This window comes from Enhydra lutris, unplaced genomic scaffold (genome assembly GCF_002288905.1).
Source record: "Enhydra lutris kenyoni isolate GAN:26980312 unplaced genomic scaffold, ASM228890v2 scaffoldscaffold1, whole genome shotgun sequence".
In the NCBI taxonomy this organism is placed as follows: domain Eukaryota; kingdom Metazoa; phylum Chordata; class Mammalia; order Carnivora; family Mustelidae; genus Enhydra; species Enhydra lutris.
Window position 1 is genome coordinate 57,290,778 of NW_019154085.1, and position 16,767 is coordinate 57,307,544.

A 16,767-nucleotide genomic window follows, 5' to 3' on the forward strand; every position below is an offset into this window, starting at 1 on the left:
TTCTTTCTTTCTTTTTTTTTTTTTTTTTAAAGATTTTATTTATTTATTTGACGGAGAGAGAGATCACAAGGAGGCAGAGAGGCCGGCAGAGAGAGGGGGGGGGGAAACAGGCTCCCCGCTGAGCAGAGAGCCCGATGTGGGGCTCGATCCCAGGACCCTGAGATCATGACCTGAGCCAAAGGCAGAGGCTTTAACCCACTGAGCTACCCAGGTGCCCCATCAAGTTCCCTTTTCTTAAGCATAGGCAGGCCCTGCATGATCATACTATAGAGAATGAAGTTTTCAGCCCTTTTCTTAAGCATAGGCAGGCCCTGCATGATCATACTATAGAGAATGAAGTTTTCAGCTCTTCTGTTTGTCCTCATTCTTTCTTACGAGTTCTCAATGGAGGCCTTTGGAAAAGACTCAACCTTGTGTCGAGGCTCCCAGAGTTCCTAAACTGTCTCACACTAGCAAATATTTACCTTTCGGTATTTAAGAATTTGATCAGTTTTGGCTGTTTCTTATCAGCCTTTCTGTGACCACCTTTGTTTTATTTCTTCTTGTGGAGGGGCTTACCGTTCTTTGTTGTTCAACTCATCTGTTGCCTAGTAGCCTCCACCCTGGTGGACTCGAGAAAAGTGATTTAATAGATTATCTGGCTTACCGTTGTTATGTTAGGAGTTAGAGTGATGTTCTCTTATATTTTTCTATGCATTAAGCAGAGAGGGGAATATTTAAGCCCAATTTTTGTTTGTTTTGTTTTGCTTGAAAATACTCAAGCAAAGTTGGGAGACTAGTAAAAATCAGTATGCACATAGCCATGCCTTATGCATGTCTTGGACTTTGATTTCTTATGCAAGACTGGTAAAATTGAAATTTAAACTTTCTAGAAATTACAAGTGCTTCCAGGGCAGAAGTGGCTTTTGAATTTTCATATCTCTTAGAATCCTGTTTCCCTTCATTACTGACCTAGTAATTCTTTTTTTTTTTTTAAGATTTTATTTATTTATTTGTTAGAGAGAGAGAGCATGAGCACAGGCAGACAGAGTGGTAGGCAGAGGCAGAGGGAGAAGCAGGCTCCCCGCGGAGCAAGGAGCCCGATGTGGGACTCGATCCCAGGACGCTGAGATCCTGACCTGAGCCGAAGGCAGCCGCTTAACCAACTGAGCCACCCAGGTGTCCCCTGACCTAGTAATTCTTTATTGTCATTAAGCCTTCATTGCTTTTAAGAGGATGCTCTTTATATTTTAATCCAACATTTTTCATTGTTTTGAGGAAGGATTGCTTTGAGTAATCTGCTATCAAGAACTTCAGGTTCTTTTTCATAGCATTTTGTTTATCTCTGTTATTTGTATCACAGTTACTTACATACTTGCTTATTTTTATTTCACTCCCTCTACCCCTGAAATACGAGTTTCAGGAGATAGGTTTTATTATTATATTTCTAGAATTTAGCACCCCACCTGGTATATTGAAAGTACTCAGTAACTTTTAAAAGTTTTGTTTTTATTTTTTTGTTCTTGTTCTTGTTGTTTTTGGGTTTTTTTGGTGGTAATTAGGTGGAAACAGTAGGTTAGAGTTTTGGATGCTGGGCCAAAGAATTTAGATTTTTTCTATAGGTAAGTACTAGGAAAAAAAGTTTGATTGGACATGACATCATTGCTAGTAGGATGAAATAAAAAAGATGAAAATGTGAGTTCAGACTATGTTGGTTTACCCACAGTAGCCCTGGTATCCAAGTAAAATCTTCCTGAAAGCATTGTAAAATTCAGCTTTAATTTGTTTGTATTCCAGTATAAGTTGTGATAGTTTTTCAGTTGCATTTAATATGTGATTATGAGATATTAATAATTGCAGATAACATCAGGCACAGAATTATAGAATTTTACATGTCAGTTGATGATATAGAATTCCTTTAGGCTTTTTATCTGAACTGAGAGGAGGCTTAAGGCAAAATTATTTCCATAGTATAGATTTGAATTGTGCTGTTTATAGGTAGAACACTTTTTTTTGTCTAAAGATCCTTTATCATATTCAGCAGGTCACTGGAAAACATGAACTTGGTTGTTTTTTTTTTTTTCCCCTCAAGATTTTATTTATTTGACAGAGAGAGAGAGAGATCACAAATAGAGAGAGAGGAGGAGGCAGGCTTCCTGCCTAGCAGAGAGCCTGATGTGGGACTCGATCCCAGGACCCTGAGATCATGACCTGAGCTGAAGGCAGAGGCTTAACCCACTGAGCCACCCAGGCAGCCCCCATGAACTTGTTTTAAAGAGTGCTTCAGAGATTTTCAGGAAGCCCAGTAGAATGAAATTATCTTTAGGCGGGGAAGAAGTGCCAGTTTTCCTAGTAGGTAACAAGTCACAGGTTTATGAGATGAACAGACTACATGAATTGTAGAGTTGGTATGAATATCTCTTTTCCATTCCTGTTGCTTATGACAGTCATTATTAAAATGCCTCAAGGTGAGGAAGGCATTCTTAACAGGCAGGATAAAAATCACAACCACTTAGGTAAACTAGTAGTTAAATATCTGCTCCAGAGACTTTTTACCCAAGTGACCTCATTTCCAAAGCTGAAAAGTTCACTGGAAGTCTCAAAGATTGATCAAAAGATTTTTGTAGCTCATTTTCTTCTTCTCACATTCAAACCAAGTCTGAAGAATGGAAAATCAGCCCCTGGGAGCCACCAGTGCCTCAGTTTACTCAGATATGTTGATAAGGAACAAGAACACCTAATTCCATCAGGTGGACCCCTGATGCATGAGGCTTAAAGAGAATACAAATGGTGTAGAAATTTCACAGCAATCATGAATGCTGTATACAACTTCAGTGAGAAGGCATGGCAGACAGTCCCATAATCCCTTCTGCTCAAGCTCATGTTGCACTGTCCTATGTGACTTACAAAACACAAGTGCAAGAGTGCGTACGTGGCTCTGTTGGTTAAGCATCCAACTCTTGGTTTCGACTCATGAGTTGAGTATGGAGGCTACTTAAGATTCTTGCTCTCCCTCTCCCTTCCCCCCTGACTCCCAAAATAACAAAAATTTAAAAATAAACCACAAGTTCAAGGATGAAATTACCAAGAATTTCAAGATGTCAGGAGTGAGCTTTCAGTCAAGTCCAGGGTCTTGTCCTACATATGTCACATACCTATGAAGCCAGCCAGTTACATCTAATTACCAAATAGCTGTCTAACTCAAGAATCAAATCTTAAGAACTTTAGATTTAAAGGCATACAGTGTTAGAAAAACAAAGAGACTATTATACTAACCATTGAGGAAAGATTACTTAGGAACTGTTTTGTACTGTACTCTTTAAGTCTTGGTTAAAAGTATTAAGCTTCAAATACCTTTTTCTGATAGTTCTTATACCTTTCTTTTACAGCACTTAGAACGATTTAAGTTACATGGTTATTTGTGTGGTTTGTTTGTTCGCTGCCTGACTACAATATTTTCCTAGTCATTATCTCAGTGTTTACATTCAGCACTGTCCTCTCATCTCCTCATGTTCAGTATTAATGTGCCTAGCACACACTAAACGTGCAGGCTTGAAAAGATGCCTCCATAGTACTCTGTAAGTCTGGTAGCAGTCTTTCAAGGACTGCACATTTTTTTTTTTTCTACAGTTTTTTGTGCTTTTGACCTACAACTTATGCAACCAAATTATATAAGTTTTCTGGTAACACCTACATTGTCAGAATTCAATCAGTTTATGTAGAGGAGTTTCCAAAAATAGTTTCATAGAGTATAAATTCTATATCTCAGAGGACTCTGCCTCTTTGCCTTCTCACAAGAGATTATTTTGAGCAGATTTCCTACTAGGTTAGTTTCATTCTGCAAGTAAGTGTGCAAGTAAAAATTGAGTATAAATACAAAGTAAACTACAAGGTATGATTAAGAAGCATAATTGTTATAGAACCATCTCTAGGCCTGTACCTCTTAAAAAACATTTTGTCTTTCTGTTAATACCCTCATCACAAATTGTCCCTTGTTTAGTATTTTTTTTTACCATCCTTTATTTAGTATTTTTATAGCCATCTTAATAAAATGGTAAACCTGCTACTTGTTGAATCATTTATGGGTTTTTGCATGTCAGTATTTAACCATTGATATTCTTATTACTGATGTATACCTTCTTTGAATGTCCAATTCGTAATTATTTCTTTACAATGAAATCCTGTATGGATGTAGTATAAATGATTTATAAAAAGCTGAAGATGACTGGCGGGGGTGGGGGGTTCCTGGGTGGCTCAGTCTGTTAAACAAATGCCTTCTGCTCAGGTCATGATCCCAGGGTCCTGGGATCAAGCCCCTCGTTGGGCTCCCTGCTTCTTCCTCTCCCTATGCCTGTAGCTCTGCCTACTTGTGCTCTCTTTCTGTCAAATAAATAAAAGCCTTTAAAATAAAATTTTTAAAAAATAAGAAAAATTAAAAGCTGAAGATAAGGGTGACTGGATGGCTTGTAGTTTAGGTGGCTGACTATTGATTTTCAGTCAGGTCCTGACCTAAGGATCTTGGGATCGAGCCCTGCATTTGGCTCTGTGCTCAGTGGGGAGTCCCCTTTGGGATTTTCCCTCTGCCCCAACCCCGCTTGCTTGCTCTCTTTCTCTAAAATAAATCAGTCTTTAAAAAAAAAAAAAAGGCTAGAAGGTAGAAAAGATTTATGTTAGGCAACTGTGTATGCTTTATCATCCAAACCAGGCCACTTTTTTTTTTTTTTTTTTTTTTTTAAGATTTTATTTACTTATTTTGACAGAGATCGCAAGTAGGCAGAGAGGCAGGCAGCGAGAGGGGGAGGGGAAGCAGGCTCAGAGAGCTCCATCCCAGGACCCTGAGATCATGACCTGAGCCAGAGGCCAGAGGCAGAGGCTTAACCCACTGAGCCACTCAGGCCCCCAAGGGCTATTAATAATTGTCCTGGGATAATGAGCACAAATTAGGACTTTTCTGGAGATACTACACAAACCAGGAGATACGGTCATCATATTTTATTTATTTATTTATTTTTGATCATCATATTTTAAAAAGGAAAAGAGGAGTACTTTGCCCCACCCTTCATTCCCAGTGTCTTTCCAAAGGTACTGACCCTCAACTTTGTAGCTGTTCTGGGATTTACCTTCACATTTCTAGAGAATGTTTATACTGTTTCATGATTTTTCATACGTATTTTCCTTATTCATGCTTGTTGTTACTTCCCTAATCATCTCCATCCCATAGCATGTTTGTAGCAAAATTGTTGATTCAATACCTTATATTTACATTATTGTAACTAGTAAATATTCACCCACGTTTCACCCAGACACCCTGTTTCTTGAACAATAACTGTTTCCTAACAGAAAATTTTCATTTGTTCTTTGTACTTAGCAATTTTTCTTCCCCAGTTGTATCATGGTCTCTGCCACATATGCCAAATAGTATCCCTAGGAGTCTCCCCCAACCACCCTCCAAACTTTGCTTTCATTATTCAGTCCTGCTGCTGTCTGGATCTTATGCTTCCTACCTACCTTTGGAACTATTTCCTGGGTTCTGTGTCTGGACTTCTCTTTCTTAACTGTTTCCTGGGTTCCATGTCTGTTTCTTTCATTCTTTATACTCTCAATTTTATAGGACATATTCTTCATTTATCTTCCTTTGATATTTGTCTTGTTTTTTTGATCTTTTTAAAAGATCTTACATGTCTGAAAATGTGTCCTATTCTCCACCTCACATTTGTTAGATTGGAATTCAAGGGTAAACATTTTTCTCAGTACTATAGGCATTGCTTCATTGTCTTAAGAGTTTTTACAGTTGTCATTAAGAAGCCAGGGCAAGATCTTCTCCTCATTTTTGGTGTTCTAAAATTTCAAGATGTTAAATTGTGCTTAGTGTTGGTCTTTTTTTTCTTTGATCCTGCTGGGTTCTCTAGAGCCCTTTCAATGTGGAGATTTATATCCTTCAGTTCTGGAAAGGTTCTTTTATTTCTTTAGTAGTTTTCTTTCCATTTTCTTTCTTCTCTATTAACCATGGCTAAAGTAAGATGATAATTCCCCTGGTTAATTCTATTTTAAAGTTGTATTTTCTACTTCTGAGAGGTTTCCTCAGTTTATTCTCAATAATTATGTTGAATCTCATTGTATCACAGTTTTTAAAAAGAGTATCCCATTTTCAGTGTCCACAAGCTCTTTATTATACTCCAGTTGTTTTCTTAAGCACCCTGTTATTTTATGAATGGATGTCTGTTGATCTCTGAGGGCAGTAGTTAGCTATTTTCCCCAGATTTTCTTTATGTTCCTTTTTTTTTTTTTTTTTTTTCTTTGAATCCTGGTCTTTCATATCAGAGGATTTGATTGGATACTTAGTAATCCTTAATGTTTATCTGTTTGAAGAAATCCTAAAAAACTGATTGGAAAACTCTTGGTGACTAGTAGACTTTGCTGTGGGGGTGTTCCTGTGGCAGTCTAGCTTGGTAATTGGGAGCAGGCCAAATACCAGTGTCCAGAAATCTTTGTCCGTGTTTTTGTTTGGTGATCCAAGAGTAAAATCCCTTCATTTTATGGCAACATTGTAGAAATAGGGCTGGGAAAAAGTTCTCAGGTCTCAACATTGAACATATAGATTTTATTTTTCACACTTAGCCCTGCAGATTTGATTATATACTTGGGTGGGATGGATTACATCTGAAATCCTTATTCTGGAGAGAATAAATACTTTTGGAAGACTGAAGCTAGGGGAAGAATTCAGGGGTTTACTGTTTGAACTACATATTTGATTTCAACTCACTTTTAATGCCATGCATCTTCTCTTTTATGGTGGTATCTGGTACCTTCAGGTCATGCTGCTTTTTTGTGTGCTAAGGCCAAATGCTTTGCTTTTGGTTTCTACCTCTAAGGGCCTAGGGTGTTTTATCTTCTCTGTTTAATTATTGTGCCTTTACTATTACTTTGGATTTTCCAAATACACATTGAAGTCTCTTGCCTTCTGTGGCCCCCTTTGGATTCATTACCTATCATTTTATCAGGGTTTTGGAAAGGGGCAAAACAGTTACATAAGGATAATCGCTCATGTTTTAACTGGAAGTTCCAAACAGACCTTTTTCGATAAGCTTGCTTTGATTTAATCATATTCATTGTAACTTTTACTGTGGTTTGTCATTAGTTGGACATTTTTAGTGGGATAATTGTAATTGATAATGAGTTTGTGTTATATCTTTTTCATGTTTGTTGTATATCTCCTGCTGCAATATAGACCATATGTTTTAGTGTTTTTTCCCTCTCTTCAGTCTCTTTTCTGTTATTGCCTGATACCATGTTTTTAAAGTAAATATCATAACGAAAGGAAATTCTTTTGTAGTAACTTTTAAGGTAGAAAGTTGTGATTGACCCAAAGTTGGCAAGTTAATGAGGTTCCATGCCAAAAATAGATTAGGTATTTTTACTTTAAATGTTTAAATTTGAATTTTTTTTTTATTTTTTCCTTTTTCTTTTGTGGAGAGCAGGGGTGGATGGTTGGGGTGGGAGGGACAGAGGGAGAGGAACAGAGAGAATCTCAGCAGGCTCCATGCTCAGTGCAGGGCCTGATGCAGGGCTCCATCTCACAATCCTGAGTTCATGACCCGAGCATAAATCAAGACGCAGATGCCTAACTGACTGAGCCACTGAGCAGCCACTGAGGTGCCGCTAAATTTGAATGTTTTAATAAAGAACATATGCCTTATCTAAGTGGCATATCAGATAAGTGCATCTGTTTGTAGTTACTTTAATGTCATCCACTACCAGAGCAAGAAGGAAATTTTTGACCCTTCTTGAAAGTGGGTAGGGAGAAGTTGAAGAGATTATTGTGATTTAAAGTTTTTTTATTATAAAAGTAATGTCTTCATAGCAGCACTGTTTGTAATAGCCTAAAATTGGAAACAGTTCAGTGTCCATCTGCAATATAATGGACAAATAATTTATGTGTATTGATAACAATGAAATACTATATAAACCAGTTAGAGTGAACTTACTACAGCTACATGCTACAATACAAATGAATCTCACAAATACAACGTTGAGCAAATAAAACCAGACATAAGAGAGTACATGTTATATCATTCCTTTCATATACACACAGGTGTCCACCCCTATCCAAAAGTATAGTATTTCTTTGAAACCTTTTGTGGGCTAGAATGATGTAAAGTGAAGAAGCAGTTATTCGTTTATATGGGAAAACTTTTGAGTTTTCCCAGACCCAAAAAATATCCTCTCTCAGACTTTTCTGTTACTGTACACCACATTGTGCTAATGGATACACAGTACACATTGAGATAAAGCACAGAAGCTTGCAGACAGAGTTTAAAGTTACGGCGGCTTGATGCTGAGATGCGGAGTGTAGTTCCTGGGGAAGGAGGTTAGTGTTGGCACTTGCTACTCAGGGTATACACTGCCTCAGTGCTGCAAAACAAATGTTGAATGTTGTTTTTTCACTTTCCGTTCCCTTTTTATAAAAGCAAAAATTCTCTTTGGATTTCTTTTGCTTAGCAAAAATAGGTACTATATGTAGGTCTTTCATATAAGTGACAGGGCATAATGTGGACTTTTGAAAAGTGGGAGGTACCTGTATATTTAAAAGATTACACATAGCTATTGTGACTCTTGGTCGAGGTTGAGGAATGTTTATTAAAGAAAACTTAGAAATTTTCACTTTTGAGAAAGGGAGATAAAACAGATTATAGCATAAGTTAGAGTGTCTTAAAGTATGTACAGAATAGAAGCACACAAAGAAAAATGATTAGTGTTTTCATACCATGACTAGGAATTGAATGGGGAATGTACAGAGTTTCCATGTATGTACAAAGTCTGTGAAAGTGTATTGTGATAAGGGGAGTGCGAATAGTATAGCTAATGCTCATGGTATGAGTATTAAGCACTAATAATAGATAAGGATAGCAAGACAGTCAAGAACAAATTTGTGTTGGAGTCTATAGAGACAAAATTGAGTAGGGAAAAGAGCCCAGGCTTTGGAAACAATCTCAGTTCCTCATCCCTCTTTTATCAGTTTGCTTCATTTTATGGGCAGTGGGAAGCCTTTGATGGACTTGAGACTTCTGCCTTAGAGAAGACAGGGTGTTGATAGTCTCATATTTCACCATGTCTGATATAGTTAATTTGCATGGTTAATTCTTGATTCGAGCTAATGATTAAGGAGGATTAAGAATCTAAGGTTTGCGTGTTTTCCCAAAGGCAATTAATCAAAATTTGCATTTCACAGGAAACCTCAAGAATGGATTCTAAACCGTCAAGGATTCCAAGAAGAATTTCAGTCCAACCCCCCACCTCTTTAAGTGCTAGGATGATGTCTGGAAGCAGAGGGAATAATTTAAATGATACCTATCACTCAAGAGACTCTACATTTAGACTGGATTCTGAATATCAGGTAACATCTTAATTTGGAATATATGTACATAGTTTCTTTGAAAATATGTGGGGCCACATGGTTTTTAGATTTTAGGAAAGTAATGAGTATAATTAATAAGACGCTCAGATGGATCTGAGGCATCCTGTAATAAAATACATTAATATATCCACAGGAAAATGAATGATTATTCACACCAAGTAGCAAAAACTCAATGTTTTTAGTCTTTGTGGACTTCAGAATTATGAAGGAGGCATTGTGGTCTTAATGTAAATCATTATGCTGTATTTCAAAGACTTGGAAACCCATTTACTTAAAAACATTATCAGTTTAAGTATAAATTTGACAACATTAAACAATGTGGATGACTTGGTCAAAGGGTAGAAAGTGCATCCTTTCTTAACATTGTACATACTCATCTGACTTTTTCTCTGCATGTACAGAGCAGCAGTGGAGTAATGATTGTTAAGGGTTTTTTTTAGTATGGCTTCCAAATATTTTGCTTTTAGTGGCAGGTGATTATTAAATTGACAGACTGTCTTTTGTGAAGATGTATTACTAACAATCGTTTAGACATACTTTGGGGCTTTATTTTCATGGTTAATCTAATGAGTTTGCAGATTCATAATCTACATAAGCTACTCTTACATATTCGTTTCCTTTGGATTGATAGCACTTAGGGTTTTGAAATGCTTTATTAGTGTTATAAACATAACAGTTGTAGAAAAAAAAAACAGTATAAATCTCAGAAGCATGATTTCTAGGTTTAATGCAATTCCTATTGTTCATCTTTCAAATTTCAGGTTATTGCATTATTGACTAAAAAGCTAATTAAATCATATGTGATGTGGACAAGTCTGATGTTAGGTAACTTGAATCTAAGAATCCTTTAGTGAGAATTTTCATTTAGGCATTTATAAATGTATATAACGTCATATTCTACGTGACAGTCATTTTAAAATGTTTCTATGCAGTAATAAGCATATTATAAAATATTCAGAGAAAAAACATTCCCTAAAATGCATATATTACATACTTCCTCATTTTCTATGAACTATTACTGAGTCCTTTTTTTTTTTTAATTTTTAATTTTTTATTAACATATAATGTATTATTAGCCCCAGGGGTACAGGTCTGTGAATCGCCAGGTTTACACACTTCACAGCACTCACCATAGCACATACCTTTCCCAGTTTAGTGAGTCATTTTAAATGTTGGTTGATAATGTATTTTTTTTTTAATTCTGTTGATTGACAAAAGGACACTTGCCAGAGGTACAGAATCACGAAACTATATCCTGTAGAAAAGTTCTGGGTTACATGATTATGACTTATTAAGAGCATAGATTGGTTTTTCCCCCTATATTGTCTCCATAAAAAATTTATCTGCAGATCTTTTTCTAATTTTTTCACAGAGCTTTTTAGTGAGGAGCAGACTCTGAAACCAGACTATACTGCCTGGAGTGGAGTCCTGTTCCACTACTTACTGTGTGAATGTGGGCAAGTTTCTTTATTAAGTCTTTCTTATTTTCTGTATTAGGTTGTTAGTGTTAGATGAATTATTACACTGAATGAGAATAGTGCCTGTCACATGATAAATACTATATAAATGTTAGCTGCTACATTTGTTTTTATTATAATTAATTATATTAGCTGCTAAAAGTCTTAGCTGTATTTAGAAAATTTATTGACATTCACTTTAAAAGACAAGTATTTTCAAGACTATTCCGTCCAGCTTTTTCTTAAAGTCCTAGATTACTTTAAAAATCTCGGTTTTCACTGTGAAAGTTAAACAAGTGCAAGCATAAAAAACCACTTAATGTCTTTTACTGATTCTTAATAAGATAAATCAGCATTGGAGTTTTTCTTAATGTTTTTCAGTTGCTTTAAATGGCATCCAATTTTTTTTCATGGATTATAGGAACATTTCCAATCTTAAATCAGTTACTTCTAGCTTGCTTTGCTCTTTAGTTTTGATTTAAAAACAGACTTCTGTGTTCTTGCACAAATTACTTTATATCTGTGTTTCTTCTGTAAAATGGTGGTAACAGCTTTTTACATGGTTTTATTAAGATTTACTGAAAGAAATAACACATTAAAGCACCTAAAACAACTCTGCCTGGAACTTAGTAAGTTGTGTCTGTTTATAATAATGATGATTGTGATTGCTATTGTTATCATTATTTCCCGACTTTGTATTGGCCTAAATAGGTATCTTTAAGGTATAGTGTAGTATGTGGTCAGAATATTAAAATTACATATTATGTATTTAGTTTTATATAATATTCTTAATACTACTAACAAAATGTATGTTTAATGAATGAGAACTTTAAATATCAAAGGGAATATTTAAAAAAAAAAAATCGCTGTTTTCTCACAGCTGTTTGCAATATAACACTCCCCTTCTCTCTGAAGCTTCAGAAATGAGGGTCAGGACTAGGCATGCTCAATTTCAGTTATGTTAAGGATTAAATAATAGGGAAATACTTTATATAGTGCTTAATATTTTATGGAACATTTTTTGCTTTTAATTTTAGTTAATTAAGGATAATACTTGTGTCATTTTGAAGATAGGATCTGAAATCTGGGAAGAGAAGTGGTTTCTTTCAGTCACATGATTAGTATATAAGTACCTGAGTTTAAGAATCTAAGACTTACGGGGGCGCCTGGGTGGCTCAGTGGGTTAAAGCCTCTGCCTTCGGCTCAGGTCATGATCCCAGGGTCCTGGGATCGAGCCCCGCGTCGGGCTCTCTGCTCAGCAGGGAGCCTGCTTCCCCCTCTCTCTCTGCCTACTTGTGATCTCTCTCTCTGTCAAATAAATAAATACAACCTTTAAAAAAAAAAAAAAGAATCTAAGACTTATGGATAGCATTGTTTCTTTGGGAAAATACAGATTCTAAGTTCCGAACAGTTGATTTTCTGAAGATCTTTTGGTTCTCAGCCATTTGTAAGCTGGGCTGCCTCTGTTATTAATCTTGCTGGTATTTCTGTTGTTTTATCTTGGAAGTTTTTGTTAAAATTTGAATGGTTGAATACTATGATCGTCTTATCTCTTTGTTAGCAGTAAGTAGAATTTTAAATATGTTTTAAAAGAGAATTCCTTTAATTCATATTGTTAAAAGTAAAAATTTGGGAGCATTCTGTGACTATGTAATTGTTTATATAAGTTTCATATATATTTCTATAACTTAGTTTAAGAGCTGCTAATCCCATTACACTTTTCCTTTCTTGCTTTGAGATTAATCACTTTTAATAAGAAATAATGAGAAGCTTTTTATTTATGTGTTTTCTAGTTTGTAGATCAACTTACAGAGCTCAGTACCATTTGCATATTTTACATACTGTATTATGTCAAAAATTAAAAGAACCGATAGTCATTAACATGTTTATCTACTACAAGGTTAGCTTCCAAGGAACTAAATAGATGCATGCATACATATAAATAAAATTAGGTAAGAAAATTAGAATAGTTTTAAAATGGTATCAAGAAAAATACAGAGAAAGTACTGAGTGGGTCAAATTTATAATACTGGTAAGCATTTATAAGCCCTGCAGTGTTTTAGAGTTAACTTGGGACTTTTGTTTTGGGTATCAGGAACAGGTCACAGGGAAGTAGAACCAGATCTATAAGGTGTTTTGTTCATAAGAAAAACCCAGTTCCTCCAGGAAAGCAGTGCTTGACAGTTTGGTCTGAAAGGGGACAGTGAATGATACAGTGAACATTGTCTTCAGTGTAGTATTAAAATTATTAGTATATTGCTAGTTTACTCAAGTTGTTTCTTGGTAAATCTCAGCGTAAGCAAAGGACATGATGCCAAAGTGTACAGCTCAGCGAAAAACAGTTCTTTCAAGGAACAGTAGAGTGATCTGAATACCAATTTTCTGGTAGTCTTCATTTATGTATTGGGGAGTTTTGAGTAATAAATGGACTCCAAATCCTTCTCTCTTGTGTATGTATAAGGTTTCTTACCTGGATTTGGGCATGAGTGAATTCATAAATCTTAAAATCCACTAATGTCTTTCTTTCTTTCTTTTTTTTTTTTTTAATGAGAATTGAAAAGACTACTCATTCTGAAGAGAAAGTAGAAAATAGGACTTCACATTAGTGTGGCAGTGGATGCTCTAGCATGTGAATATTTAGAAGAGGTCAAAGTTCCATGGTGTTGGCTATGGCTAAGATCATTTTGGTCTGGAAAATTTTTAAGCTGGGATTAGCAGTCATCACAGTCACAGCATTGACTCATTGAAATGAGCCAAAGAATAGCATTTCATTCTGGATTTGCCTCTGTTACTGTGTATTAAATGATTTCCAAATGATTAAGCATTGTCCAGTGGGTAGCATTGGTAGTATTTGCAGTAATTGTTAAGGTTCTTTTTTTAAGAATAGCTTTATTGAGTTAAAGGTCACATACCACATGACTCACCCATTTAAAGTATACAGTTTGGTGGTTTTCAGTACATTCACAGAGTTGTGCAAATCACTACCACGCTCAATTTTAGAACCTTTTTATCACCTCAGGAAAAAACTCCAGAATCGTTAGCTATCACTACACTGCCCCTCCCTCTCAGCACTAAACAGCCAGTAGTCTACTTTTTGTCTCCATAGAATTCCCTGTGTTGGACTTTCATTTACATTGTTAGAAACATACACTGCAGTCTTTTGTATTAGCTTTTTTCACTTAACATGCTTTCAAGGTTCATCTGTGTTATAGCATATATCAGTACCTTATTCCTTTCTACGGATGAACATAGTCCATTGAATTGGGTATACCTTTTTTATGGGTGCATAATCCATTTTTTGGATATATCACATTTTGTTTATCCATTCATACACTGATAAGATATTTGTGTTTCCATCCTTTGGCTATTATGATTAATGGTGCTGTAAATACTTACATGCAGTTTTTATATGCAGTCTTACATTTTCAATTACTTCAGGTTTATACCTAAAAGTAGAATTGTTCAGTCACGTCGTATAACTTTGTGTTCAATTAATTGAGGAGCTGCCAGACTATTTTCCAAAACTAGCTGGGCCATTATATTCCTACCAGCAATTCTGTGGGGGGTTTCTGATCTTGCCACATCCTCGCTTACCTTTATCTTTACATTTTGATTCTAGCCATCCTGTCATGGGTGTGAAATGTCTCATTGCAGCTTTGATTTAAATTTCCTTGATAACTCGTGATTTTGAGCATCTTTTCATGTGCTAATTAGCTACTTTTATATCTTTGAAGAAATGTCTATTCAGATCCTTTGCTTATCTTTAAATTGGGCTATTTGTTGCTTTATCATTGAGTTGTAAAAAATTTTCATTTTAGGGGCGCCTGGGTGGCTCAGTGGGGTAAAGCCTCTGCCTTCAGCTCAGGTCATGATCCCAGGGTCCTGGGATCGAGCCCCGCATCGGGCTCTCTGCTCAGCAGGGAGCCTGCTTCCCTTCCTCTCTCTGCCTGCCTCTCTGCCTACCTGTGATCTCTGTCTGTCAAATAAATAAATAAAATCTTTTAAAAAAAAATTTTTTTTTTTTTTTTCATTTTAAATTCCACTTTTTCATTACTGGTATATGGGAAAGTGATCGCTTTTTTTTTTTTTTTTTTTTAAATATATTAACCTTGTGTCCTGCAACATTACTCTGATCCTTTATTGGTTCTACGATGGATTTTTTTGTTGTTGTTGTTGTTATTGTTGATTCTGTGAGATTTTCTACATAGGGGGTCCTCTGAAAATATAGTTTTATGTCTTCCTTCCCAATCTGTGTACATTTCATTTCCTTTTCTTGCATTATGCATTACTTAGAACTTCCAGTGCAGTGTTATAAAGGAGTGGTATAAAGAAGAACCAAGTAAGCCCAAAGTTAGTAGAATAATGGAAATTAAAAAAATCAAAAGGTAAATAAATAGAGACTAAAAGACAATAGAAAAGATAGGTGAAACTAAGAGCTGTTTTTTTTGTTTTGTTTTGTTTTAAAGCTAAACAAAATAGACTAACCTTTAGCTGGGTTCACTGAGAGAAGAGGAGAATTCAAAATCAGAAATGAAATACACGATACCATAAAAATACAAAGGATCCTAAGGGACTACTATGAACAGTTATATTCCAAAAACTGGACAACCTATAGAAATAAATTCCTGGTGGGACGCCTGGGTGGCTCAGTGGGTTAAGCCGCTGCCTTCGGCTCAGGTCATGATCCCAGCGTCCTGGGATCGAGTCCCACATCGGGCTCCTTGCTCAGCGGGGAGCCTGCTTCTCCCTCTGCCTCTGCCTGCCACTCTATCTGCTTGTGCACACTCTCGCGCTCTCTCTCTCTCTCTCTCTGACAAATAAATAAAATCTTTAAAAAAAAAAAAAAAAAGAAAGAAAGAAATTCCTGGTAACACACAACCCACTAAACCTGAATCATGAAGAAATAGAAAATCTGAGCATACCACTAATAAGTAAGGAGATTAAATCAGTAGTAGATAATAATTTTTTACTATTTAACCTGTAACCCATGATATCATGATCTGAGCTGAAACCAAGAGTCAGATGCTCAACTGACTGAGGCACCCTGGTGCTCCTTTTGGGTTTTTATGGAAGCTTCATTACACAGTCAAATTGACTAAGTCATTGGCCATTGGCTTCAGCCCTTCCCTTTCTGTTCCCTGGAGGTTGAGGAGTGAGGTAGGACTGAAATCTTTCTTTCACTAAAAAAAAATAAAAAGAAAAGAAAAATTCTTAGTTTATTCAATTGTTAAAACAATTTAGACTGGTAAAAAGTAAATGATTCAGACCAAAGATACTTGAACAGTGAACCAAACTGATAGAAGCCAAAAAAGATTTTGGTTTTGAACTTAAGCCAACAGAAATACTGGTCAGAACCTTTATTTTTCCTTTCCATATATTGATATTAACAAGCATTTTGTTTCTGAGATGACATATGGGCTGCATTTTAGAATTATGAGTCATGAAAATTATTTCCTGAACAGTGAGTGTATCTTTTTTCTCATCAATAGCCAATGCCTGAAAACTGGATTGACTTTGGACCTTTTGTTCATTTCTCACTGTCTCTAAATTTGATGAGTTTTTGTCTTACAGTTACTCTCTTCCCATTACTTGTGTCACAAGGACTTATTTCCTGCTATTTCAGTGACTTCTGGTTGATTTTCTTTCTGTTCATTCCATTTTTTTCATCTCCCACAATGCTCTAAGGATCTTTCTAAGAAGTAGTTGATCTGATGGTATTTCCTCATTCAGTTTTTCCCAAAGTTATATTTACACAGTTTATCTGGTCCATGCAAAACAAGAAAAATAAGGAAAAGATTTTGTACAAGTGAAGTTTATTCACTTGAAAGTCTCTTTTATTTTGTTAAATCCATCATGTTTTGGGAGCATATAAAATGCCCCTCTTAAAAACTGGGGATGGGATTAGATGGCATTTGC

General features: G+C 35.8%; 1 protein-coding gene across 5 annotated transcripts in view; it reads left to right on the forward strand.

Moving 5' to 3' along the window:
• LOC111151389 (membrane associated ring-CH-type finger 7) overlaps positions 1 to 16,767 on the forward strand; it is a 48,185-nt gene that overhangs the window by 8,611 nt on the left and 22,807 nt on the right. For 3 of the 5 annotated variants that reach the window (XM_022509560.1, XM_022509409.1, XM_022509721.1), the window contains exon 2: positions 9,209 to 9,373. In XM_022509560.1, coding sequence (XP_022365268.1) covers positions 9,221 to 9,373 — 153 coding nt within the window. In that variant the 5' untranslated portion in view covers positions 9,209 to 9,220. Of the gene's footprint in view, positions 1 to 9,093; positions 9,374 to 12,375; positions 12,415 to 16,767 lie in introns of those variants that run through there. The other 2 variants (XM_022509479.1, XM_022509642.1) reach the window with 2 other exon arrangements.